The sequence below is a fragment of the Periplaneta americana genome, chromosome 3, assembly GCF_040183065.1.
Source record: "Periplaneta americana isolate PAMFEO1 chromosome 3, P.americana_PAMFEO1_priV1, whole genome shotgun sequence".
Lineage (NCBI taxonomy): Eukaryota > Metazoa > Arthropoda > Insecta > Blattodea > Blattidae > Periplaneta > Periplaneta americana.
This window is the reverse complement of record NC_091119.1, coordinates 21,633,469-21,659,154: the sequence shown is the minus strand read 5'-3', so window position 1 is coordinate 21,659,154 and position 25,686 is coordinate 21,633,469. Positions and strand designations below refer to the sequence as shown.

Sequence of the window (25,686 nt, the reverse complement as noted above, 5' to 3'; positions counted from 1 at the left end):
TTGCCGCCCTCACATAAGCCCACCACTGGTCCCTATCCTGAGCAAGATTAATCAAGTCTCTATCATCATATCCCACCTCCCTCAAATCCATTTTAATATTATCTTCCCAGCTATGTCTCGGCCTCCCCAAAGGTCTTTTTCCCTCCAGCCTCCCAACTAACATTCTATATGTATTTCTGGATTTGCCCATATGTGCTACATGCCCTGCCCATCTCAAACGTCTGGATTTAATGTTCCTAATTATGTCAGGTGAAGAATACAATGCGTGCAGTTCTGCGTTGTGCAACTTTCTCCATTCTCCTGTAACTTCATCCCTCTTAGCCCCAAATATTTTTCTAAGCACCTTATTCTCAAACACTCTTAACCTACAGTATGTTCCTCTCTCAAAGTGAGAGTCCAAGTTTCACAACCATAAAGAACAATCGGTAATATAACTGTTTTATAAATTCTAACTTTCAGATTTTTTGACAGCAGACTGGATGATAAAAGCTTCTCAACCAAATAATAAGAGGCATTTCCCATATTTATTCTGTGTTTAATTTCCTCCCGAGTATCATTGATATTTGTTACTGTTCCTTTCAGGTATTTGAATTTTTCCACCTCTTCCAAAGGATAAATTTCCAATTTTTATATTTCCATTTCGTACAATATTCCCGTCACAAGACATAATCATATACTTTGTCTTTTCGGGATTTACTTCCAAACCTATCTCTTTACTTGCTTCAAGTAAAATTCCTGTATTTTCCCTAATCGTTTGTGGATTTTCCTGAGGGAAAAAGTCCTTTGGGGAGGCTGAGACGTAGATAGAAGGATAATATTATAATGGATTTGAGGGAGGTAGGATATGATGGTACAAACTGGATTAATCTTGCTCAGGGTAGGGATCAAAGGCGGGCTTATGTGAGGGTGGCATTGAACATCTGGGTTCCTTAAATGCCATTTGTATGTAAGTAAGTTTTTTTTGTTACATTTCCATCTACTGTGGCATACTTCTTGTGTTAGTTCATGTAATCTCCTTTCAAGTGATCTTGAACAATTTTCGGACCTCTCTTTAATAATAAGTCTGACTGTTCATTTCTGAACAGTCTAAGATGTGAAGGAATGCACTATATTGCAGTATCTCGTTTCTATGCTTTTACAATTTTGTACATATTCTAACTTTCGAAATATAAATAGCACATTTTGAACAAAATCACATTATTTTAATACTATTATATTATTATTATTATTATTATTATTATTATTATTATTATTATTATTATTATTATTATTATTATTACTATTACAGTAAAACTTCTTTCAAATGTTTTTCACTTACACATTTTTCACACTTATTCCTTTGTTGTTTGTTTACTCGGTTTTTTTACACTTATAAAATCGTACTTTAAATTTTGGACATAACACGAAAATATATATTACCTCCAACAATCCTGTGCCGTCTAATGACAGTTAAATCAACCACCTATCCAAAGGTTTTTATTAATTTTTATTTTTATTACTCACCAATCTCTTTTGGATCCATCTCTTTCAGTTTCTCAACACTTAATTTCCTCTCTTCTATCTTCTGAATGATGTCTGGTCCCAGAATATGAAAATGTCGCATAGGTGACTCGAATTCCCACTGCTGGTGCTCGAACATCTTGCTCATATTCAGAAACCTGCCAGCCATGAGTGGGTTGTTCTTCCTCAACACTACATCGAACAATGCTCTTGTAATTCTAACTGCATTCTGTAATAAATACGAAAACCCTGAGAGATCTATAAAGCATTCACAGTGATTTAATTTATCTGTTAAACTGGAGAATTAGCTACGGTAGCTTTCAATCATGCCGTTATGGTTACAACCAAATGGAACTAAATACACAATGTCACCAACATAAGGGCGTGACATTGGCCTGTGGCATCGTTAGAAGGAGACTTTTTTTTTTCTCTCTACCTCCTTCGTCCTGAACATTACTGAGAGGTAGCATCACTGTTAAGTGACAAGGTTAGGTAGGGTTTGATGAGGAGATACATTAGTCTAAATTAGACATATGGATAAGGCTTATTAATATTTTTAAATATACTCTCGTTAGAATTATGTTGTTCCTTATCAAATGATGTTAGCATTAAATACTGTTATTTTTCCTATTAACAAAAATATCTTGTGTTCGACTATGTTTTACCCTCCCTCAGCATGTATTTGCGTTAATATTTTGAGTAGATTACGTGGCTTAGATGAGAGGATAGCTAAATGGAATGAGGTTGTAGAATGTGACAAGGTTAGAGAGGGTTTGATGACAGGATAGATAAGTGACGCGAGGTCGAGAAATGTGACAAGGTTAGGTTAGGTTAGGTTAGGTTAGTTGAGGGGATAGCCAAGTGACAGGAGATTTTACATAATATGTAAAATTATAATGTGTAATATTATTATGTAGTACAATCATATTTTATGTGGTTGACAGAGCGAAATAATAATTTAATACTTTCTTAAAATAAATACAGTAGAACTTGGTTATAACGACATCCAAGGGACCTTGAAAATTACGTTGTTATAAACGAGTGTCACAGTAACCGAGATTCATATTAACAGTCTAGTGGGGTGGAAAATGAAAAATAATAAACATAATTGGTCTTATTTTAGATTTATGTATTCACTTTTAAGCATACCATGAACATAATAAAATACATGTACAATAAATAAATACAGTATTCTGTATTAAAACAGTTTGTTCATTACTCACCAAACTTATTTACTGAGGAGTGAAGTAATCAGTCATTTTACTCTGTTGTCTCCTATTTGCCCAATATACACTTTCTAAATTAAATTCTACGTTCATTGTTTCAGTTGCAATTTCACTGCTCCTTCTCCTAGCTTCATACTCCCTCCTCTAGCTTCATAGAAATGTTCACAATTCTAATGGCTTCTAAAGTGTCACTCACTTCTTATAGTGGCTATACTGCTTAAAATGCATGCACTTAGTGAAAACTTCCTGTCTAAACTGACCGGATGCAGGTACCATTAATACCGCATGAATTCAGGCAGGTTACAATGGGATGGGGAATCTGCCTGCTTTCCAGAGGTCTTTGATAGAAGGGAACAGTAAAGGATTTGCCAGATTTCAGCAAAATACTTTGAGGTTGAAAATGACGTTATATGCGAGGTAGACGCATATACGTTTGTCGTATTAAGCAAGGTAGAAAGACATATGTCTATGGGGAATTAGTTGGGACCACAGAATATTTGACGTTATAGGCGAGGTGTCGCACAAAACAAGGTCGCTATAACCAAGTTCTACTGTAGTACAAGGAGAATTAAATGAAATATTATTTTTAAATTAATACGTTTTGCCAACCACATAAAATATGATTGTACTACATAATATGCAAATGAAGTTTATATTAAAATCTCCTGTCACTTGGCTATCCCCTCAACTAACCTAACCTAACCTTGTCACATTTCTCGACCTCACGTCAGTTATCTATCCTGTCATCAAACCCTCTCTAACCTTGTCACATTCTACAATCTCATGCCATTTAGCTATCCTTTCATTTAAGCCACGTAATCTACTCAAAATATTAATGCAAATACATGCCGAAGGTGGAATTTTCCACATAATACTATGCAAAGAGTGTCGGCACTAAGAGGGTTATGAGTAAACGAGAAACAAGAATGTTGTTACCAGTCAGTACGCGAACTGCTGTTACTGTTTCTTTCCATGAATGGTTGGGGACGCTTTTCCTCTAGTGATTAGTTTATTCTATTTCTTGTTTGCACTACTATTATATTCTTTGTATATGTTGTCTATCTTCATAATGTGTTCTCTAAATGTTCTAAGATTATATTATTTCACAGAGCGAAATAATAATTTAATACTTTCTTAAAATAAATACCTGTGTTCTTTCAAGTTAAATATTGTTCCATTTATAAATAAAAAATTATTGTTTTCAGGCAAATGGGTTCAGCTGCATATAGAAAATTTGCAAAACCTGATACTTACCTGTGTGATGTATGCTTGATCTGACATGAGAGAGAAAGAATTAACTCGACCACGGGACAGAAATGTCTGCAACAAGATATTCACTTTTCCATGTAGGTTTTCACTCCCTCCTTTAACTGGAACTTCACAGTACATTGATGTCAGGCCATCTAATTCTTCCAGTTCATCATCTCGTACCTGAAAGTCAACACTAACATTTACAATAATGAAAGATTGACCATCAGATGAGCAAAAAGCTTCACTGTTCTTCAGGACTTTCATACAGTTAAGGCTAGTTCACAATAAACCGGAAACGAGAATTGGAACAAAAAATAAAATGGTAAAATTGTTAAAATGTATACATTTAAATGTGAGCATTCACAATTAACAAAAAGCTTGCCGGAGCCTGAGAGAGTTGGCCAAGTTTCAACTTTGGCGTTCACGTTTCCGATCACAGCCCACTACATTCATTCTATTGCCATCTAAAAGCTATTTTTTCGTCGTATATTTTGTAGCAAGAAGACCGTGACATAACCTATGCATTATTTTGTTCTGTGCTGTGCATCATGGAGCAAGTTCTATTTAATGAGATTCTAATATTGAGTGTTGAGGAAAATCCTCACGTTTACGATAAGCGGCACGCCTCGTATAAAGATGACAAAATGAAGGAGAATACGTGGCTTTCAATAGCTGCATATTTGAACACCGATCGTAAGTGAATCATATTTTATTACTGTATTGGTTGTATGACACACTACATATTCACACTTCAATTCAATAACTACTGTTGTGTTCATTTTTGTTCTATTACAAATGTTTCTTCTCTAATTATTTTACGTTATGGTAGACTTAAAATAGGTTGTGATAATAAAGATGCATGGGCATATTTATAGTACCATACCTAATGAAATGTTTCAGTTGAAATTTCGAAGTTCGTTAACCTGTGTTTATGTTGGCTGCCTTGTACTCATGAGAGAACGCCATTGGTCAATTATACACAAATAACATCAGAATGCATAATATCGACTTTACATATCGTTATTGACATACATATCTATATGCATAGACATCTACGTTCTCGGTTTATTGTGAATAAAAAATTTTCATATTCACGACCTCTGCTTCTCGTTCCCGGTTTATTGTGAACCAGCCTTTACACAGTAAAACACGCAGAAGAAGATGTAAGTGTATATGTAACAATACCTTGCCTTGCCTCACAGTGACTGTAATTTGTGGAATGTCATTCTTCATTTCCAACAACCATTAACACATTCAGAAGTAAATTCATACAGAAATCATCTAATTTCGTAATGAACAGCTTGCATTATAAAATAGAATTGCTGACCTTCAATTGTTCAAATTCTTGAGACTGTGATATCATGCTAAGTATGTCTCCCTCCGTCATAACATCTTCCATTAGTTCATTAAACACTTCAACTGTGGCATATTTGATGTAGAAATGGCTAGCTGTGCGACCAAGATCTAAAATTTCAAGATACAAGAGGGTTAGTAATAGTATCATTTAATGCAATTACATTAAGAATCCTAATCCTCAAGAGTGCGGTTTTACTATTAGTAGCACAACTGTATTTGTACATACAGGGTGGAAGTGAAATAGCCTTGCAGATTTCCAGAGCGAATAGCTCATGTTGGATGTAATAAAAAACAGTATCATTGTATTGATGGAAAGTTCTTTTTTTTTTTTCAGGAAAAAAAAAATGTTTTCGCTATACTGGGGAATTACCACAGTAGCTTTGAACCGTGCCGTTACGTTTACCACCAAATTTAACTACATACACAATGTTGCCAACATAAGAACATGATTTTGATCCATGGTGTCGTTAGAAGGAGAAATTTGTTTCTTTTTCTCTCTACCTTCTTCGTTCTGAACATTACTGAGAGATAGCACCACTGTTACTCTCATCTATTGCAATGATTTTTCCCTGGACCACCAATTTGCTTGGACGACATTTCTACATAGAAGATTTGTGTCCATTTTATCTCGAACTAAAACCTCTCTCGCATTTTCTTTTGTTTCATCATGGCCAAATAGATTTATCTCTTCGGTATCGATGTTTCTAGTCAGTCATGGCCTTTATGAGAGTTTTTGTTTCGTAATATTGATAGACGGTAATATAATTAAAGCGGTGAATAATTTCATGGCCCCTAGAAGTTTTTTTTTTTCGTAAAAGGCTAGGTATTTTGTCTAGGCCACAAATAAAACTGCAACGCGGTCATAATTATGTACTTAATGCTTTGGTGAACATTAACCAGAAATTTACTTTCTGTTATTTAAATGATATTCCCTGAACCACACCTTTTTCGTCTTTATTTCGTTCTCATAACCTACTTTAAGATCTTACTACATAAGCATTTTCTTTTAATGCATTCAAAACATGTCGTTGTACTGCATAAATCTTACACTTCACTAATAGGGTGATTTATTTAAGAATATAGTCGCAAATTTTACTACCACCATTTCGATTGTCTTCTGTTTGACACGACTTGGTACGGCCTGGTGACTAGTGGCCAGCGAGTAACGTCGACTATCGACATTACTCTGTCATGGGTATTATCCAGTTGTTCCAATGTTTTTTTTTCCCCCCTCGAATGTTTAACAACCTCTTATTCGGTAACTATTGCGAGTAGGATTTTTGTCCATATTGATAGAAATCTAGTAAAGAATAATTTATCCCTCTAGCATATTTCAATAGCGTGCAGGGTTTTCGTGTAAATTTAATTTTAAAAACCTCCGAATTCAAGCCACTGCACAATGCAAATGGAACATCTTGGCATAGAGCAGCTCACCTACTGAGACACAACGAGTTCGTTGACCTCTGACATCTGTATCATGAGTAGTGTGTGTTACCAACGATGTTGCCAGATTGCTGAAACTTTAAAATTAATTTTCTAATTAACCGTGCATTTAATCACAAAACGTAATATAGATTTTTCCATTCATTTATGTGTACCCTATCGTTCCTTTCAATCTGCAAGGTTATTTCACTTCCGCCCTGTATAAGTGAATAATTTTAAAATAGTTAAAAAACACTCATTTCACGTTCAAACTTTTCCATTACAAGAACTTACAATTTTTTCATTCTTGGCTTTAAAGGGCAAGCATACATAAAACAATGTTGAACTCCAAATAATTTACATGTTACCTGTGACACTTAGGTCTCCAGTTCTTGGCTCATATCTGACCATCCTTGCTTTGTCCAAGTTTCGAGCTGCACAATCAATTAACTCCCCTCTTTTTCTTTCTAACATGGGATCATCCTAAGAAAAGTTCCACAGCAGATGTTACATTATTTATTAATAAAATTACAGTAATTTTATTGATAAAGTTGAACATATAATAAACTTCTGATTATTTGTGCATGGATTACCTAATTTGAGGCTTATTATTGCACACAGCATTGATTTGAAAGAAAAAGAAATAAAGTCCATCCGAGATTCCAAAGTTTGTAGAATGTCAAAACTTCTTTTGGAATAAATTGGTTTCTTTGCACAATTTCCTAACTTGACTATTGAAAAACAGAAGACATTTTTCATATTGAAATTAGTGACATGAAGTCTTTAGTTTTTATTCCTACCACGAATAACTGGAAGTTTACTATAAAGAAAATGAACTGTAACAAAATCACAACTCCGAAACTATCCGAAAAGTTGCGTTCATTAAGGTGCGTACACACTTAGCAAACAAACAACGAACGAATGCATTCACTGATTGAAATCAGTATGTGTGTACGATGCAGCAAAGGCAAACCGATCGTTTGGTTTGCCTTCGAAAGTGATCAGTCGCTTCTCGGTACTTCAAAGGAAGTTGGTATTCATTGTGGACGGGATTTGCCACTAGTTTTTAGTTCGTAGCAGAACGCAGCGCTTAGTTCAATTTCACCAACAGGATGTCGAAACTGGAGTGGACGGAAGACGCTGTTATAAATATTATTAGTGCATATAGGGAGCAGGAAACTTTATGGAATCCCAAGCATCCCACTTACCACAATAAAGTAAGAAAACATGATGTTTGGGAAGGTATTGGAAAGATGTTCAGCTGCAAGTTAGGTGAGTCAAACGCATACAAAATTTGAAAATTATTTTTGTTTATTTATTTTCAGTGGATACATGTTTGTTGTTTATTGTAGGGAGCAGAAGTTAAAATGAAATTGAGTCCCTACTGACATCATTCACTGTCTTTCTTGGAAATTTTGGGCCCTATTTTGCACAGTAATACATATTTCGAAGTCTGTTTCTGAAATGCGACAGAAGTTGTGAAACTGTCCCGATTCCATTCGACGTAAATCATGAAGCAAGTCAGTGCCTCTATATTGATTGCGACTTTCATAGAGTGGCATCTGCCACCATCGCCTTTTGGTTTTTAACTTTCTTTTTGTTAAACTGCCTATAACAATGGCTGCACTTGCTATAATTATATTTTCGTCTGCCTTAATTGTGGATAATCAGCAAACGAGAATGTTTTCTGACAATTTGCTGATGATTTGTATGTTGCTCCAAACTGCAAACGAGCAACGAAGTTTCGCTTCATCATTCGTTCGTTGTTCGTTTGCTAAGTGTGTACGCACCTTTATACACGTGATGAAAAATGTTAATCTTTCACAGAATCAAACCAACATGCCTAGTTTGAATAACTTATTAAAGCGGCATTGCCATTTATCCATAAATAATGACAGATGGGGAGATATTGTTGGACAAATTTTCGCTTAAGCTATCATCAAGAAAAAAATAAAGCCAAAGAAAAGAAGAAAAAGTGGAGGGTGCAAGTGAAAAAAATAAATACTGTACGTAAATACTGATGAAGTACACAGAAAATATATTTTATATATATAAATCTACATAATTTGGTATTCCTCTACAAACTAAAGGCTCGCTCCCACTTAGTGGAATCGAATTGAATAAAAATAAAATGTCTGCTGCTGCTGCTGCTGCTGCTCAAAACTAGTGGAATCAAATCGAACTGAACTGAAATGTGTTGCAATTTAAAATGAATCGCATAATAGCTTTCACACAGTTTTAAGGTTGAAAAAAAATACTTACTTATGGCTTTTAAGGAACCCGGAAGTTCATTGCCACCCTCACATAAGCCCGCCATTGGTCCCTATCCTCAGCAAGATTGACCCAGTCTCTACCATCATATCCCACCTCCCTCAAATCCATTTTAAGATTATCCTCCCATCTACGTCTGCCTCCCCAAAGGTCTTATTCCCTCTGGTCTCCCAACTAACACTCTATATACATTTCTGGATTCGCCCATACGTGCTACATGCCCTGCCCATCTCAAATGTCTGGATTTAATGTTCCTAATTATGTCAGGTGAAGAATACAATGTGTGTAGTTCTGTGTTGTGTAACTTTCTCCATTCTCCTGTAACTTCATCCCTCTTAGCCCCAAATATTTTCCTAAGCACCTTATTCTCAAACATCCTTAACCTATGTTCCTCTCTCAAAGTTAGAGTCCAAGTTTGACAACCATACAGAACAACCGGTAATATAACTGTTTTATAAATTCTAAAAAAGAATAAATATCAAAAACAAGAAACGGAAATACTGGATTCATGGTATTTTTAACTAGGGATACACATAGAGAATTTTCCAGTTTATTTGACTATCTTCCAAGAAATGGAACAAAATTCCGTTCTTTTGCATTCCTTTGGATTTTAATTTTTACCTGATGTTTCTGTTAATTTACTTATTTCGCCCCACGTCATTAATAACAGTAGTATTTTATGTTTTGTCACACAATACAGGATAATTCTGAACAAGATTTATTACTTTTTCTTTGTTCACAATATTAAATAGCAATTTTTTTTGTATACATACTACTTCAGCAATACATTTCCATAAAGAAATTACGCTACCAAAAATGGATTGCTCACTTGTTTTTTCATGAAGGCTTCACGAGAACACACAATCATACCCAAAACAAGAAGTTCTGTTCCGGCAGTGGAATAAATATTCTACCTCATGAATTCTGTTCTATTTGGTTTGGTTCGAGGTGTCGCTTTCTACTATCTTCCATTTAAATTGTGAAGAGAAATTCTGTTTGATTCGATTCCGTTAAGTGGTAGCAGGCCTTAATAAAGAAAAGAGAAATGGAATGATAAAGAGAAAGATGGAAAAGACCGAAAACAGGCACGAACTTAAACAGTGAAGTATAAGAAGGAACTGGTTCGCTCAAACGCATTCACAAAATTATTTGAGGCTTCTACCACAGTCTAGTATATACAGTCACGAAGCTCAATATGTAGTAAATATGCATCCGTATATAGTTGCAGACAACTTGGATCGCTAATATCGCCTCATTACAGACAATGCGAAATAGTACCAGCACAGTCTTTTGTTCCTAGCACCCTCACAACTCAAGCTTTGTGACTGTATATACTAGACTGTGCTTCTACATTAAATTACTATTGTAGCAACATTAGTGGTATCAATGGCGGTACTTGACTGTTCATATTCACACATATGAAACCGAGATAAATATTTGGAAATGTAAAATGAAATTAAAATGTCTGAAATATTAAAAGATTGGTGCTTACTTGGACATCTGTGTAATTAATACCATAACACTGAGGATTGATTCGCATCCGAACGAAGAGGTAAGTGTAGCTCAACCACTGCACTGCTTCATCTATATTTGAAATTGTTCCAAGAGTCACCTTAAAGGAAAAACAAAATAATTATAACACTTTCCTTAATAACAGAACTAATGCAATGTTTCAACAATGACGCTGTTCTTATATTAGCTTGAAGGCATACTCCACTAAAATGACTTTTATCCTAGTCATTTTTTTCATCGAAATTTTGAGAGCATGCTTACTATGTAAAGGACTGACAAAATCCAAATTTTGAACTCTCAAATGTTTTTGACTTGATTTTTTTTTTTTTAGAAATATTTTCAAACCCAAGTTTTTAGTACTGTACTCCAACCACGAGAAAGTCTTCGGGGACTGAGACAAAGCGGGATAATGCTGTGAATGAATGTTGATGTCATAAGATGTCATAAGGTCACACACATGGGTACTCTTATCTCTATTGGCTAGCTCTCACAGCACAAACCATAACATTGATAACTCATATTGATACTACCCTAGTTACAAAATTAAATCACTGTTAATCTCCTGGTCTTTTAATCTCTCCATACAGGAAATAACATATGGAGGAGAGCACATGGTTTTTAAACTGATGTTATAACGGTAATATCATCTATCTACTTCGTTCCAATAGATGACGCAATAGTAAGCACATTCCTTTCACAGTTGATCTCCTGGTTGGAGAACAGTAGAATATCTCAAATTTTAAGCTTCCTTTCTTTCGGTCACATTCACAAAAGACAGAGATTTCTATGCATTCATTTTTATGAAATATCTCGTTTATTAACTTTCAAATATGAAATTCTGAAAATGTAATTTTTTCTATAATTCATTTAATAAAATATGAAGACCACAGGAAGAAATGGGAGAATGTCACTTTTTTTTTTAAATTGAGATAATGGTAAAAATTGGAAGTTTATGGTTAGATGACAATAAAACATATTGAACATATTGATTACTAGAATAACCACCTTTCAAAATGCATGGTGGTATTTATCATTTGTAACACACTTCTTGAATAAATTAGTTTTTGAACTTTAAATTATCTCTCCTGAAAATCTTGACATTCCCCTTTTCTTCCTGTAGTCTTCATATGTAAACTAGCAGCATTTCTTACAAAATAAATGCATACAGCGTATTCCAAATCTCACCGGACCGGTGGACAACAATGACGTCACGCTGCAGCGAAATAGGAACAAAACTGGTGGAAGGTTGGATGGCTATCATGGCGGCTGTACAAGTTGTTGTCTGTGCTACGCTAGCAAAATTTTACAGAATTTCCGTACTGCCATCTCGTTCAAAGAAAAGAGAACATAAACAATTTATTTCTTGAACCGGTAGTAATAACTGGTCCGTTGACATGTTCGCTCTTAAGCCATTAACATATTGTTTTTACGTTGTGCTCATTACAAACAATACAGCAGAACACACCGCCATGACACAACAGTGCACGATGTCATTCATCTGCTAATTCCCGCCCTACACAAGAACCAAGCAGATTCACTGATGGCAGCTGATGGATACTGCCACCACCTCTGCAAGCTGATGGAACCGGTGCGACATCAGTTGAGCATCAGTGACGTCATCATTGAAATTTGGAACACCATGATGCCATCAGATTGCTCAGTGCTGATATTCAGAATACGCTCATAGAATTATGCAGCTAATTCATAAATACTTACCCTAACTGCCCATTGTGCAACTCAAACCAAGGAATGGATTTGGAACACCTCAAAATCTGTGCTTCAGTGGCTGACCATGATAATAACTTTGAAAAATATTGGAGTGCAAGAGGTCAAATGACTTTATTGTCAAACGCCTGGCTTTAGAAAACAACAACATATGAAGTTTCAGTGCAGTAATTCTGTGTTTCCATATGGTGAAGAATCGGTAGAAGAGAGACAAATTCTTTCCGGCACCGGGACTCAAACCCGGGAGAGGAATTCAATCCGGCAATGGAACATGACTCTGGTGTGGCTTAGTGGATAAAGCGCCAGCACATAAAGCTGGAAACCTGGGTTTGAGTCCCGATGCCGTAGAGAATCTTTCTCTGTTCTACCGATTCTTCACCATATGGTAATGCAGAATTACTGCACTGAAACTCCATATGTACTTCGGTACATCATAGTAATGTGATTTTTTATGTCAGGCACCGAAGTTGAAAAGCCGAAAAAATCAAATGTTCAAAGTAATTTTTTTTTATACTGACCAGAAAAAACAATGCACCATTATGAAGAGTCTTAGCTTCATCTTAAAATTTTAGGAAATTGATGATCTTTATGTGAGGACCGATAAATGTTTACTAAAAACAGAAATTATACTTAAATATTCTTCTACCGTTCATCTCGCGTGTTCTAGACTCATCTGAGAGCTCAGTAGCCCGCATTGGGGCAGCAGCATTTTGCACTGCCACTTCTACTTTACTTCCACTAGTGTGGAAAGATAAAATGTATGCACTGTATATAACCATTTGATTAAAACACTTGTAACTTACCTCAGCATTAAGGTTGTCAGCCAGGCAAGCAATGAAATTGCTTTCAATTGGAAACTGATTCGTGAGGAGAGACAAGTAGTGACTCAGTTTGTCATGTGCTGTTATGATGACACCGTGACCAGACTTGTCGAACTGTGGACGACCAGCTCGTCCAAATATTTGCAATACGTCTAGGATCCCCAAATCCACGAATGAACCATGCTTTGCATCATAGATTTCAGTTCCCTTAAGAACAAAACAAGATATTACATGTTAATTTAATCAAGAAAATTTCATTTTTAATTTCTTCACTAGTCTATGCCAAACAACTTCGATTCAACTGTCATACTTACTGGCTGTATGATAAATGTCATTTCCATCAGATCTAGGGTTCAAACCCAGCTGAAGGCAATATTTTGACGTAATAAAAATTTGTAAAAATATTTCTTCCAGGATAGATTATAACTCTGTGAGCCCCATGTTGTAGATTTGACATATAAAATAACTCTCTCTCTTCTTGAATAAGACAAGACAATTGGCCGGTTTTTCCAAGTACTGTTAGAAAATTTAACGACTGTTAAACTCTAAACAGTTTGTTAATTAATAAAATTGTATGTTTTCAACACCAGTTTGGTTTATCAGATTGTTAACAGTTTGTTAATTTTAAATGTAGGATTTCGGACAGTTAACTTGTTTAACAGTAAGTTAAATATGGCCGATGTCTCCACAGCTGTTCGAACAGAAGTTGCGAAATTAATATTTTGTCTCTCTGTAGGGAATGTTTAGCATATGACTGGTAATATAACATTTAAAAAATACTTTGGACTGTTTAAATACATCAGTGTTATTTTATTTCTTTCGTATTTCGTATCCATAATAGCAATGAGGGAATATAACCTTACTTTGTAATTTTTATTCAGCACGCCACCTACAACTTTCATTTGTCAACTGTTTGTTTATGGAGCGTGGCCTACTATAACAGGTTGTCATTTTATGCAAGTTTCATGACTCACTCTATAATATAGAATTTAAAGATTAATTTTAGCCAATCAAAAGTTGTCTTACATGTGTAGAATCATTACCAACTGCTGTTGAGTAGTTAAAATAGTGCTAACAGACGTTATAGTTAAGTGTTGGTTATCTTAAACAAAATTATGTTGAACAAATGGAAAATACATTAACAAAGCCTTAAAAATAAACAGACTGTTAATTTAACATTCGTTAAGCAAAATTAAGTATTACTTGGACAAACTGGCCAAATAACTGGCAAAATTTAACTACAATCTCCCTTCCATTTCACATTTCTTTGCACTACAACTAGGGGAACAAAATTTATCAAATGAAAAAAATTTCTTTCAGACAGAAATTATAAAACAGTGATTATAAAAGATAGAATAAAATTCTAAGTCACCCATAGCAGCAATTAACATGGTAATAAAATCAATTCTATTACACTCTATGAAGTGAAAATGAAATATTAGAGAGACAAACTATAACAATGTTTGTGTACATGCTCATGTGTGTATAGTTTAGTATAGTGTACGAAAAAAATTATGTGAAAGTCTCTGGTTTGAAGGTAATAAAAATGCACAGACCACATACAATGTGTATTTCAAACTAAAGTACACAGGGAATTAACATTGCCATAAGAAATCCATGTATAAAAAATTGAAAGTGGAATTTGGTGTAGGTGGCCATGTGTAATAAATAAGTAAGCTTTGTAGAAAAAGAAGACTATCTACCAATTATTACTTACTTACAAATGGCTTTTAAGGAACCCGAAGGTTCATTGCCGCCCTCACATAAGCCCGCCAGCGGTCCCTATCCTGTGCAAGATTAATCCAGTCTCTATCATCATACCCCACCTCCCTCAAATCCATTTTAATATTATCCTCCCATCTACGTCTCGGCCTCCCTAAAGGTCTTTTTCCCTCCGGTCTCCCAACTAACACTCTATATGCATTTCTGGATTCGCCCATACGTGCTACATGCCCTGCCCATCTCAAATGTCTGGATTTAATGTTCCTAATTATGTCAGGTGAAGAATACAATGCCTGCAGTTCTGCGTTGTGTAACTTTCTCCATTCTCCTGTAACTTCATCCCGCTTAGCCCCAAATATTTTCCTAAGCACCTTATTCTCAAACACCCTTAACCTATGTTCCTCTCTCAGAGTGAGAGTCCAAGTTTCACAACCATACAGAACAACCGGTAATATAACTGTTTTATAAATTCTAACTTTCAGATTTTTAGACAGCAGACTGGATGATAAGAGCTTCTCAACCGAATAATAACACGCATTTCCCATATTTATTCTGCGTTTAATTTCCTCCCGAGTGTCATTTATATTTGTTACTGTTGCTCCAAGATATTTGAATTTTTCCACCTCTTCGAAGGATAAATCTCCAATTTTTATATTTGCATTTCGTACAATATTCTGGTCACGAGACATAATCATATACTTTGTCTTTTCGGGATTTACTTCCAAACCGATCGCTCTACTTGCTTCAAGTAAAATTTCCGTGTTTTCCCTAATCGTTTGTGTATTTTCTCCTAACATATTCACGTCATCCGCATAGACAAGAAGCTGATGTAACCTGTTCAATTCCAAACCCTGCCTGTTATCCTGAACTTTCCTAATGGCATATTCTAGAGCGAAGTTAAAAAGTAAAGGTAATAGTGCACCTCCCTGCTTTAGCCCGCAGTAAATTGGAAAAGCATCAGATAGAAACTGACCTATACGGACTCTGCTGTATGTTTCACTGAGACACATTTTAATTAATCGAACTAGTTTCTTGGGAATACCAAATTCAATAAGAATATCATATAATACTTCCCTCTTAACCGAGTCATAAGCCTTTTTGAAATCTATGAATAACTAATGTACTGTACCCTTATACTCCCATTTTTTCTCCATTATCTGTCGAATACAAAAAATCTGATCAATAGTCGATCTATTACGCCGAAAACCGCACTGATGATCCCCAATAATTTCATCTACGTACGGAGTTAATCTCCTCAAAAGAATATTGGACAAAATTTTGTACGACGTCAACAAAAGTGATATTCCTCGAAAGTTACCACAGTTGGTTTTGTCCCCCTTTTTAAAAATAGGTACAATTATGGACTCCTTCCATTGTTCTGGTACAATTTCCTTTTCCCATATAGCAAGTACAAGTTTATAAATTTCGCTATATAATGCACTCCCACCCTCTTGTATTAATTCTGCTGGAATTTGATCGATACCTGGAGACTTGTACTTTTTCAGATTTTCTATCGCAATTTCGACTTCTGAAGGCGTGGGTTCGGGTATAAATGGCTCAGCAGTTTGTATTTCAATCTCGTCCCGATCATTTCTATTTGGCCTATGTACATTTAGTAGTTGCGCAAAATAGTTTTTCCAACCTGTCACTGATAAATTCGACCTTTTTTACTGATCTACCAATTATTGCCAACTAAAAATTCTGTTTGATAGCATTAATTTTGAAATAATGGATTTTATACTACAGAAGAAAAGATTTTATTTATTGAACTGTTTGGAAACAATTCTTTGAGAAAGGTAAGATACCCATTTGTTGGACTCTTTCCTTGTAGAAGAGTTCATTCCACAATACGACCAGACTTGAGTAAACTTAATAATATGGCTAAAATTGTTGTTTATATGTGTTTTTGCGAAAAAAGTAACCTAATGACAAAAAAAATATTTAAAATAAAATACACAAGTGAAATTATAATATTAACACCATGTTATAATTATTTTGAACCACCTAACCTAAAACTGATATGTTGAAAAAAATCATGTTTGATAAGTTGGCAATAATCACTAAATAGTAGATACAAAGGACTACTAATTTATTACACATGGCCAGGTACATGAAATTTCATTTTCAATTTTTTATACATGGATTTCTTATGACAATGTTAATTCCAACAGCACAGACTAGTACATATAGTCATGAAGCTCAATAAGTAAGGAATATGCATTCATTGACAGTTGAACTTTAGTTGCTAGCCACTAGGATCGCTACAATCACCTCATCACAGACCCCTTCCCTAGCAGATGACAAAATGTATTATACTTTCGTTATAGTGTTTTATTTGGAAAAATTAACATCTTCCTTCCATCACTGAAATATTAAATACATAAGGTTTATTTATTTTTTCATGAAGTATAAAGTATGTTTTATAAACTCACCTTGCTGGATCTTTCAGAAGAAGAATAACTCTGGCCTCTTTTTCTTACAATTTATAGCATTACAAACGTCTCCTCCTTGTCCCATATTATTATTCCAATTATTGTATTTTAGTCATTAACATTTATTACAACCGATAACGAACATTTCACAGTTTATACAGTTTTTTCTTTTCTTCACAACAATGCCCAAATACGGCACAGTCTATTGTTCCTAGTAACTCTTAGTTGCTAGCTGCTTGGAGCGCTGTATCGTGAGAAATGCAAAAAATCATTGAAGCTTCGTGACTGTTTGTAGTACACTGTGACTATAATTTGAAATACACATGGTATACAGATTTTTATTAGCAACTATGAATGTTATAATGTGAGAAAGAAAATCCAATATGAGGACAGCTACCCTTATAGGGTTACCAAAATGATACAGCCTACTATTTAGTCAATTATAATGGATAATAATCAAAATATGTTAAGAATAATGAACATTTATAAAACTGGGACACGAACATATACGTTTAACATTGTACTTAAGAGACTTACCCTTATAATTACACAATGTGCTGGAAGATTTACTCCCCATGCTAGTGTCGAAGTGCAAACCAGAACTTTGATTAAGCCGTCGCCAAAATATTTTTCAACCAATGATCTAGAACGAAATAGAGAATACTGTCAACCAAAATAAATAGCAGCTATACTGTGGTTACATGAGGAAGGATCAGAAATTAATATAAACTGAAACTGCTTGCACAGTAACAAATATTTTCCTACATATGGTTGGATAATGCTATATTCTGTCAGTCTCGTCAGTCAGAAAAAATTAATTGCCTAATTGATCTTTGTTCATTACAAAGCATTGCATGTATGATTTGAGGCTTTCTCGGCATTGGTTCGCTAATATGTTTTCGCGGGATATCAGCCGAGTTAAGATTTTGGAATGCTCCAAGCTTTCGACTGCTATCTCTGCAGCCATCTTCAGGGAAGTGATGTCCGAACAGAAAGTCGAAAGGTTATATAGATGTTAGGCTGTCTCAGGTGAAACGGGATTGGTTGGCGGATCGGCCAATCCGGGGCCGGGAATTGTCATCGCTCGTAAGCTCCGCCCCTCCCGGGATTCCTGCGTGAAGTTTGGCGGGCGGCGAGCCCTGTTCCGCCGGTTGGAATCGGTTGCCGTCCTCGGTCCGTGATCTTCATGACCTTGATTGTAAGAGGGCCTGAGTTGGTCTAAGGCCGGTGTCCATGCCTGACTGAGCTGGAGTCCACTGTCTCTGTTAAAGTTGTTTTTCTCCAGCTTGATCTCTATGGCCTCCTTGATTGTGCGATCCCAGTAGTGGCTTGATTTGTTAATGACCTTGGTGTGGTCAAACAGTATTTTATGCTCCTTTTCTATGCTGTGTTGCGCCACTGCAGATTTTTCCGGGTAATACAGCCTCAGGTTCCTCTTATGTTCTTTGATTCTGTCTAACAACAACAAAACAACTACAGCCGGAGAGACATCAACAAAGCCCTCAAACAAGTTACCACGAGATGTAACACAATAGACTTAGACAGCAAGCAAGAACCGACAAAGAAAGCTTTCATTCCATTCTGCGGGAGCGTGTCACACAAAATAAGCAGAATCCTCCAGAAGGTAAATATCAAAACCATCCATAAGCCACAGAGCAAAATCCGGAGTCATCTACGTCAGGTTAAAGACAGTCAGGGCTTAAGGACTCCAGGGATTTACAAGATTCCATGCGAGTGTGGCGAAGTATACATAGGGCAGACTGGCCGCACAATAGAAGACAGAATCAAAGAACATAAGAGGAACCTGAGGCTGTATTACCCGGAAAAATCTGCAGTGGCGCAACACAGCATAGAAAAGGAGCATAAAATACTGTTTGACCACACCAAGGTCATTAACAAATCAAGCCACTACTGGGATCGCACAATCAAGGAGGCCATAGAGATCAAGCTGGAGAAAAACAACTTTAACAGAGACAGTGGACTCCAGCTCAGTCAGGCATGGACACCGGCCTTAGACCAACACAGGCCCTCTTACAATCAAGGTCATGAAGATCACGGACCGAGGACGGCAACCGATTCCAACCGGCGGAACAGGGCTCGCCGCCCGCCAAACTTCACGCAGGAATCCCGGGAGGGGCGGAGCTTACGAGCGATGACAATTCCCAGCCCCGGATTGGCCGATCCGCCAACCAATCCCGTTTCACCTGAGACAGCCTAACATCTATATAAACTTTCGACTTTCTGTTCGGACATCACTTCCCTGAAGATGGCTGCAGAGATAGCAGTCGAAAGCTTGGAGCATTCCAAAATCTTAACTCGGCTGATATCCCGCGAAAACATATTAGCAAAGCATTGCAAAGAGTCATGAGTTTATGTTATAGATATAAGCCATTTATATTTTGCTCTAGCAATAAACACTAACTCTTATTTAGATGGACAATAACACATGTGAACAGCTTGATATAATATATGAACTATTCCATCTCAAATCGACCGAAATATAGAGAAAATTGACCTTACAATTTCTAAATACAATGAAACTTTTTTTGTCCGTAGAGAACTGTGATGCAATGCTTTGTGCAAAGTTTGAGGCATCAGAACTTCATAGTGTTTAAATTTAAAATATTTAAATTTATCGTATTTTCATAAAATTTGCAACTTTAAACTGTTGTAGCTCCGAACCCCTTTCACCCAATGATCAAAATCATGGTTTATTTTGATGCTGAGAAATTAAAGTTTATATTGACATATAAACAGATTTTCTTACTTTTTATGGAAATGGAGAAATTTAGATTTTTCCTCATTAAGATGCCTTTGCCTAGGAAAAAATATTTTAAAAATATATAGTTAGATTCCGCATTGAAAGTACAAATAAACACACATTTTTTACTGATGGTATGTTGATAAAGTATTGAAAATATCAAATAAAGAAAATAAATAGTATGCGCGTGAACTAACCAGCTGACTGTGAGACGGGAGCTAGCCGAGATAAGCAAGGCCAGTAAACAAACACGTGATGTTTTGTCTAGTAGCGCATAGCTGGGCTAGCTTTATCACAAGTTTTCATAAACACAGGAGTAAAATGACGCCCAATGCTCGCTTATCTTCCGCTCTTGGCCAGTGCATGCGGTACTGCACCGTTCAAGTCCAGGCGTGTGAAAATAATCTATTTAATGCCCTCGAAAATTTGCCATAGCACTAAGCAAACAATGCCGAATCCCTTTTAATAATGCAAGGTTTTTTTCTCAATATTTTTTTACATTTTTACAAATTGGCAAAAAGCCTAAAAGTAAGTAAAATCAGATTATCTGTCTCTCTGTATACAATAAAAATAAGGATTACTTCTTAACATAACCTACCAAATGTCAGCTTAAAAATAAGCTCCCGTTCAATGTTCTGCAGTAAATGGTTCCTGAGTTCTGAGCGCTGAAAGAGGCTTGTTTTTATAAAATTCGCTAAATTTGTCGCTCAACAATACGAAAACCATTTGACTTTCAATAGTGCATTTTTGAAAATACACTTTCCTCAGCAGCTTGTATAAATAGACAAAAAATTAGAGTATAAAAAAATGCGAGGTTTTTTACTGGTCGATTTCATATGGAATAGCCCATTTCTATTTCTCTTCGCCATCATATTCAATTGTCTATATGTGCATTTTCAAAAAGACACTGTATGTAATGTGAGCAATAAGTATGTATAATATTTTATGGATAATTTCATTGGAATTATTTAAAAGGAAATAATGATAAATATATTTACCTATCACTGCGTAACATTCCAGCATGATGCACTGAAAAACCACAAGGAAATAACTCTCCAAGCTGTTTATTCCGAGAGCGACTTAATGCCTTTCTGGCTTGGCCTACAGCTCCAGATTCTTCTGGTTCAAACACTTTAAGCTGGTTACGCTGTAAGGCCATCTCTTTCAATACCATAGCTGTTCTGACTGTAGCATTTCGAGCATGTACAAACACCATCACCTGCATAAATAGTAAAAATAACGCATGAAGTAAAACTTTTTATATGCTATAAAATATTGTGATGAATTGTGTTCTTATCAACAGTAATCTTATTTGAGGTTTTGATTTATCTAGAGAAAATCAACACTCGAGTGGGATTCACCAGACTATTACACAATTAGAAGTATATAAATATTAGAAGAAATAAAATAGATCTACTCTAACATAATAAAATATTAATTTAATTACTAAACTGTCTTGAAAATGTATTATTGTACCATCTCACCCTTACATATATTGCGCTAGATAATAATAGTAGTGTGTTATGAACAGTCTTCTCTTGTTACCAGTTGTACCAACTATACAATCTCATTGAACTCTATGGACAATTACCAGCCAAGAAGGCTTTGTTGATTCAGTTTAATTTTTATTGAAACAGTTGCACTCCACTTCAATTATCAATATATATTAAACAATCTTTCATACATGACTATTCATAATCTCATACAGCTGAGTTATAATATTTAAACAAGATAAATGACAGAAAAGTTTTAATTAAGAATGATGAAATAAACATGAATCATTTTAATTTAATTTTTTTATTTTAGTAGATTATTTTACGACACTTTATCAACATCTTAGGTTATTTAGCGTCTGAATGAGATGAAGGTGATAATGCCGGTGAAATGAGTCCGGGGTCCAGCACCGAAAGTTACTCAGCATTTGCTCATATTGGGTTGAGGGAAAACCCCGGAAAAAACCTCAACCAGGTAACTTGCCCCAACCGGGAATCGAACCCGGGCCACCTGGTTTCACAGCCAGATGCGCTAACCACTACTCCACAGGTGTGGACTGAATCATTTTAAAAGGTACATAATTATTGAAAGTTGAATCTCATTACCCAATGGGCAGATGAAAACGAACTAGTAGTGAATGCATTGAAGACCTAACTAATGGTATTTAGGAGAGGAGGGCGACTGAGTAAAGATGACTACATCGTCTGCGGGGGACGTACGCTGATGCCGAAGCGACAATTTAAGTACCTAGGGATTACAATGCAAGTAACCGGGTCAACCTTTTCAGTCCATCTAAAGGAAAGACTTACAGCCGCAATCAGAAGCATAAGTGACATTAGACATCTACAAAGAATATCAATAAATACCGCTATGGAATTCTTTCAGGTTAAAGTACTACCCTCACTCACATATGGGTTAGAAATCATATGAGAATATCTATCACGCAGACAGCTACAAGAGCTTGAAAGCCTGAAACCAAAGTACCTGAAAAGGGTGGTAGAAGTTTCAAAATTCTCTCTATCAAGATACGCATATGTCTTAGCCAGGGAAACTTTCTTGGTTGAAGACCTGAGACTGCGAATGCTACTGCCATCTATACCAGCAAGTGAGGAACTGCTACGAGAGCTCCGAATGCAGAGGGACTCTATAAGTGAAAGCTTCTACAATACTGATGCCATGGTAAATAAGGAATGGATGCGAGCAGAATATGAACTGAGGCATGTAGTGACGCGTTTTGCGATCCATAGTCTCCACCATCGCATCTGCACCAGGAAGTCTTTCCACCAGGTCTGCCACGAATGTATATGTGTTCTGTGTAGTGAACAGTGTGACACTTACCATGCCTTGTATTGTAACAAGAGATCAGTATCGCTGATTCAATTTTGTACAATCTAGAGTCAGTGTAGTGAACAGTGTGACACTCAGTGTATATCTCAACAACGTTCTAACTAGAGTCATGAACTTTTGCCCATTGGGTGCTTTACATTTTATTATTATAATTATTGAAAGTACAATGCTGACAAACAAAAGAAACAAATACTAGACATAAAAACAATGTCCACATTTGTGGAGTAACAGCGTGTCTGATCACAAAACCAGGTGGTCCAGGTTCGAATCCCAGTCGGGGCAAGTTACCTGGTTGAAGTTTCTTCCAGGGTTTTCCCCTCAACCCAATATGAGCAAATGCTGGGTAACTATGCTGCTGAATCCCACACTCATTTCACCAGCATTATTACTTTCATTTCATTCAGACGCTAAATAACTTGAGACGTTGATAGAGAATCGTAAAAAGAAAAAAAAAAGAAACAAACGCTAGGGAAATGATAAAAATTGTAGGATAAGCAGCCATGATTGGTTGAAACACGTCGTTTCGTACCATTTTATTGGTCAAAAGTAGTATGACGTAGTAATAGTGTAACAGTCACAATGATTTCCCTACATGATGGATGCATTTTGAAGAGTTTAAATATTCAAGACCTATGATACAGCAAACTGTAAGTCAAAATCGTCAGTATTAGATGGTAGTGACTTTTATATTTTAGAAATAATGTTCTGTGTACTATAACAAGTGTGAGACACAGCAAGGTAATAATGAATAAGCCTATTAGAGTATAATAATTCGTAAATGATAATAAATATAAACTTTTTCTTCTTCTTCTTCTTCTTCTTCTTCTTCTTCTTCTTCTTCTTCCATTTGCATTTCTGGGTAACCAATGCCCGTTCTGGACTACAAAAATTGATGTGGTCATCGGCGAAATGGTTTTCCTATGTTTCGGGTTCCTTTTGCTTTACAGTTTAATAGTTTCCTAGGTAAGCGGTTAACTGGCAACATCTGAATAAATAAAACTAATAAATATAAATAAAGAACTAAATACGTACCTAATAACTAAATAAAATTACTCGTCCATAGCAAGTTTATTATAAATATAATTAGAACAACTCTGAAAATTCAGTTTCTATTCTTGGTAACTTCCCTATGGCAAGTAAACAAACAGATTTCTAAAGCTCTGCACTTATGCATAGGGGCTATTCCATATGAAATCGATCAGTAAAAAACCTCGCATTTTTTTATACTCTAATTTTTTCCCTATTTATACAAGGTGCTGAGGAGAGTGCATTTTCAAAAATATACTATCGAAAGTCAAACGGTTTTCGTATTGTTGAGCGACAAATTTAGCGTAATTTATAAAAACAAGCCTCTTTCAGTGCTCAGAACTCTGGAACCATTTACTGCAGAACATTGAACGGGAGCTCATTTTGAAGCTGACATTTGGTAGGTTATGATAAGAAGTAATACTTATTTTTATTGTATACAGAGAGACAGATAATCTGATTTTACTTACTTTTAGGTTTTTTGCCCATTTGTAGTAAAAATGTAAAAAAAATATTGAGAAAAAACCTTGCATTATTAAGAGGGATTCGGCATTGTTTGCTTAGTGTCATGGCAATAAGTTTCGAGGGTATTAAATAAATTATTTTCACACGCCTGGATTTGAAAGGTGCAACACAGCACACACTAGCCGAGAGATGAAGATAAGCGAGCGCTGGTCGTCATTTTACTCCTGTGTTTATGAAAACCTGTGATAAAGCTAGCCCAGCTATGCGCTACTAGACGAAACATCACGTGTTTGTCTCCTGTCCTTGCTTGCCTAGGCTAGCTCCCGCCTCACAGTCAGCTGGTTAGCTCACGCACGTACTATTTATTTTCTTTATTTGATTTTTCAATACTTTCTTATTAACGTTACACCAGTAAAAAAATACGTGTTTATTTGTACTTTCAATGTGGAATCTAACCATATATTTTAAAAATATTTTTTCGTGGGCAAAGGTGTCTTAATTAAGAAAAATCTAAATTTCTCCATTTCCATAAAAAGTAAGAAAAACTGTTTACATGTCAATATAAACTTTAACTTTTCAGCATCACAATAAACCATGATTTTGATCTTTGGATGAAAGGGTTTCGGAGCCACAACAGTTTAAAGTTGCTAATTTGATGAAAATACGGTAAATTAAAATATTTTAAATTTAAACACTATAAAGTTCTGATGCCTCAAACTTTGCACAAAGCATTGTATCATAGTTGTCTACGGACAGAAAAAGTTTCATTGTATTTAAAAATTGCAAGGTCAATTTTCTCTATATTTTGGTCGATTTGAGATGGAATAGCCCATAGGTTTCTCTCGATCTATTCTCTATTCTTGTACTTGTCATGCTACTAATGTCTGAACAGTAGCACAATAGGAATTACTACCATTGTCTAACACCACTGTACAGCAGTTAACCATACGTCACTAAGTAAAAGGAAATGTTACAAACCTGATGGCCTTTCTGCACCATGTCGACAACTTTGTCGTAACAAATCTGATCCATATCACTCATCTGCTGCAAGGGTTTGATGGCTTTCACACCCACAAATGTTGTGCTAAGTGGCACAGGACGGAAACGTGAATCAAAGTAAAATAAACCAATGTAAGGATTCACTCGCAGAAATTTTGCAACATCCAGGTAATTTGGTAATGTAGCCGAAAGTCCAACAATCCGAATCATACTCTGAGATGATTCCACCTGTTAACAAAATAAATGAACAGGATGAGAAATTAAAAAAAAAAAAACCTCATAAGAAGAAATCTCAATGTTCAGTAAGTGAAACATCGATCTTTTATACTTGCGTACTGGCATAAGATGGGAAATTT

General features: G+C 35.7%; 1 protein-coding gene across 4 annotated transcripts in view; it reads right to left on the bottom strand.

Annotated features, from left to right (window-relative positions):
* obe (activating signal cointegrator 1 complex subunit obelus) overlaps positions 1-25,686 on the bottom strand; it is a 96,584-nt gene that overhangs the window by 33,788 nt on the left and 37,110 nt on the right. For all 4 annotated transcript variants that reach the window (XM_069820072.1, XM_069820071.1, XM_069820073.1 and 1 more), the window contains exons 13-21: positions 25,310-25,558; positions 20,998-21,218; positions 17,776-17,881; positions 13,067-13,291; positions 10,519-10,638; positions 7,124-7,238; positions 5,305-5,441; positions 3,981-4,157; positions 1,504-1,729 (exon numbers count right to left, since the gene is read on the bottom strand). In XM_069820072.1, the coding sequence (XP_069676173.1) occupies positions 1,504-1,729; positions 3,981-4,157; positions 5,305-5,441; positions 7,124-7,238; positions 10,519-10,638; positions 13,067-13,291; positions 17,776-17,881; positions 20,998-21,218; positions 25,310-25,558 (1,576 nt within the window). The remainder of the gene's footprint in view (positions 1-1,503; positions 1,730-3,980; positions 4,158-5,304; positions 5,442-7,123; positions 7,239-10,518; positions 10,639-13,066; positions 13,292-17,775; positions 17,882-20,997; positions 21,219-25,309; positions 25,559-25,686) is intronic.